General features: G+C 40.1%; 1 protein-coding gene across 1 annotated transcript; it reads right to left on the minus strand.

Moving 5' to 3' along the window:
- Positions 1–482: 482 nt before the first annotated feature.
- Positions 483–2,715, minus strand: LOC129888768 (transcription factor MYC1-like). Its single transcript, XM_055963772.1, has one exon. It carries the CDS (start codon positions 2,653–2,655, stop codon positions 709–711), a length of 1,947 nt encoding a protein of 648 aa, XP_055819747.1. The 5' UTR covers positions 2,656–2,715; the 3' UTR covers positions 483–708.
- Positions 2,716–3,061: the final 346 nt, after the last annotated feature.

A 3,061-nucleotide genomic window follows, 5' to 3' on the forward strand; every position in this document is an offset into this window, starting at 1 on the left:
CTTTTGGAACCTAAAACAAACTCTTTACTAGCTTCACTTTAATTCACCCTGATTTATAATGTACGCGTCTAGTCCACACATCACGCGTTAACCTTAATAAAAACTACTTTCTTCCAATGTGACTAATTTTTGAAACTTTGGTTGTAGAGACATTTAAAAGAAAGTGTTGGATTTAAAACAGATGTTAAAAAATATAAGTTGACTTATTATATCCTTGAGTACATACTAAATCTTCCATGCATGGATAATTGTATGGATCGATGAACTTACTAACCTTGATCATTAGAAAGGGCGAGCGTGTTGTTGGTGATAGTTTTGTGCTTGTGATGGTAGGAGACGACAAATATCCTGAAATAACGGTGATAGTTTGGTACCGGTGATGATGGAAGACAAAAGATAACCAACAAAAATAGGGAGTCTAAAGATTGAATATACTCTCTCTGTCCCAAAATAAGTATCGCCAATTGAATGAAAATTGCTAATAACATCAAATTCACCAGCACCTATTATTGCTTTCTCATTTATTTCCTGCATGAAGAATACAAAATGAGGAAGTTGCATAATATCTCTAAGTTTACATGAACTAAAAAGCCTCAACTTGAGATCTCTAGTATTTGGTTTCACATTTATATACAGAAAACTAAGAGAAAATTCTCTTTAACAGCTCCTTAGATGATACATTATACAGAGGTCACTACCGAGATAATTTCATGGCGATTCAACAATTTTCGATGTCAATGCTATCCTAAGCTGCTCTTGCGCGTAAAGCCGGCTTCCCATTTTCACTGTCGCTTGTTGGATCATCAAATCATTCACAACGGAAACACTAGCGTGGTGCACGTCTAGGTCCAAGTCCTTGAGGGCTGCCATTAGCCTCGCGGCTGGATGGTTCTTTTTACCACATTGTATACGAATCATAGCATCCCATCCAATCACCTTAATGTCTATGTCCATATCGACAATCTTGAGATCTTGATTCGATGGAGGGGGGACGGGATAGTTTGATGAACCCTTGTTGGCTAATTCTTTCCTTAAAGATTCAATTTGGCTCCTCAACTCTTCTTTATCTGAATCTGAATATTGAACCTTTGATTTCAACTCATTGATGTATGCAATTGCATCTCCAAGTAGTGATGCCTTATCCATTTTCGACACATTTGGGACTACGGCTCTGAGAGCGTAGAATCTTTGATTCAATTTCTCCCTTCTCTGCCTCTCCGCCTCCACGTGATTCAAGGGTTCCTCCCTTCCATTAGCTGGTTTCCTACCTCGCTTCCTCGGCTTCTTTTCAGGTTCTACAACGGCCTCCTTCACCACTGAGGCCTCGAGATCTGAGTGATCCGAATCCCCACCTCCACCGGACTTCCCCGTTGTTGAAGTTGGCAAGATCACACCCGAAACAAACGAAAGAATTCCTTCTTCATTGTTTCCCCTTGATACAGGTGATCTTTTCTTGTTCTTGTTCTTGTTCTCCTCCGCGAGCCCGGGCCCAACCCCGAACTGGGATTGGCCTGAAAACAAGCTCCCACTTCTCTTACTACTATCACCAAAATTCAGTATCTCCCCCGACTCCGGCTTACAAGAAATCGAAGAATTTCCATTTTTATTCCTAGTACTACTTCCATCAAATCCATAACCCGAAAAATTCAACTCCTTAGTGAAAAATCCTCGTGTTTGTTGAGAATGCTGATGATTTTGAGCACCATTTTCACAATTCTCATTCCCAAACACAAGTTGTTTACTAACATTACTTGAAGGAACTGTAATTAAAGAATCCTTAGCTTCCACAATTGAGGAAGATGGATCCGTCAGCCAAAGGGCTGACGGATCGGGCTCGGAATGCACAGAAGCCGAACCCATATCAATATTGAAGTTGAACAAAAATTTAACCTTGTTCATGAAATCCGAGCTCTGAAATATAAGCTCAGTTGAACCAAGCTCGACAACACCATTAACTGAAGGAATACAAACAATCGTCTGAAGCCCGAATCCTTGAGCTTGTCTGGCCCGTTCACATTGGGAAGCAGCTAATTTTTCTATTCCAGTAACCCAAATCGGGCTTGAACTGTACATCGCCAAGCCCGGAAGCCCGTTTCCGTTAACAAACGATTGGGTCATTGAAATAAGAAAAAACCATTCAGTATCTGTAACTTCTTCATCTACAGCATCATCTGCTCCGCCGCCGCCGGCGTTCTGTACGCCGGAAATTAAGGAATTCAGTTCCCGGAGAACCTTCTTCCGATGCTCTTGTTCAGCTAAAAAATTAGGAGAAGACGATGATGCTCTCCGTTTGTTCTTATCTTCTTCACCTTTATAATACCCATCTCCCCAACCCAACACCGACGTGCTCGCAAAATCAACAACAGACGAAGATGATTGCCAGAAAATAGCATACGCCCATGATTCACGAGCACCGTCGATTAAAGCTTGAAGCCTTTGTTGTAGTGATTCTTGATTGAAAAACGGCATCGTTTTTAATGGGTCTGTTCCTCCTCCTCCGTTCATCGGAACCGGAGAAATGGAAGTTCGATTGGGAGTTGAAGAAGCAGTTCCAGGCCAAAAAGATGGTGGATCTGAAGATAAAAAAGCATCCATCATGTTATCATCAGATGTATTAGTAGTATTACTATTACTCCATAATCTATAATCACTCATTGAAGATTTTTACAAAGAGAGAAAATGAGGGATTTTTGTTTGTTAGGTGAGAAATGAGAGTGAAGATTTTTGTTGGTATATATATACACACACTATGGTGAAATTGTGAGCTGAAAATTAGTGAGGAAAGTGAGTGGACAAAGAGAAGAGGGTTCCAAGAAAAGGGTTAATTAGGGGGGTGGTTTAATCAATATGGTTTGGGATACAATAATGAAATTGTTTCATCATTAATTATAGGTTTCGAATTTTGAGCTTTAGGATGGAGAAAATTTTGTTGAGGTCGTCACTCCCAAACTGGTCTCATAATGCAAGATTCAACATGAGTTTGTGGTACAGTGATAGAATATGAATTTGTGATACAGTGATGAAACAGTTTCATCCTTAATTATAATTCTCGAGTTTCGAG

The sequence above is a fragment of the Solanum dulcamara genome, chromosome 5 (genome assembly GCF_947179165.1).
Source record: "Solanum dulcamara chromosome 5, daSolDulc1.2, whole genome shotgun sequence".
Taxonomy (NCBI): domain Eukaryota; kingdom Viridiplantae; phylum Streptophyta; class Magnoliopsida; order Solanales; family Solanaceae; genus Solanum; species Solanum dulcamara.

Bases quoted from the DNA above. Each gene is read 5' to 3' on its own strand.
- LOC129888768 (XM_055963772.1), bottom strand. From the start codon at position 2,655: ATGAGTGATTATAGATTATGGAGTAATAGTAATACTACTAATACATCT.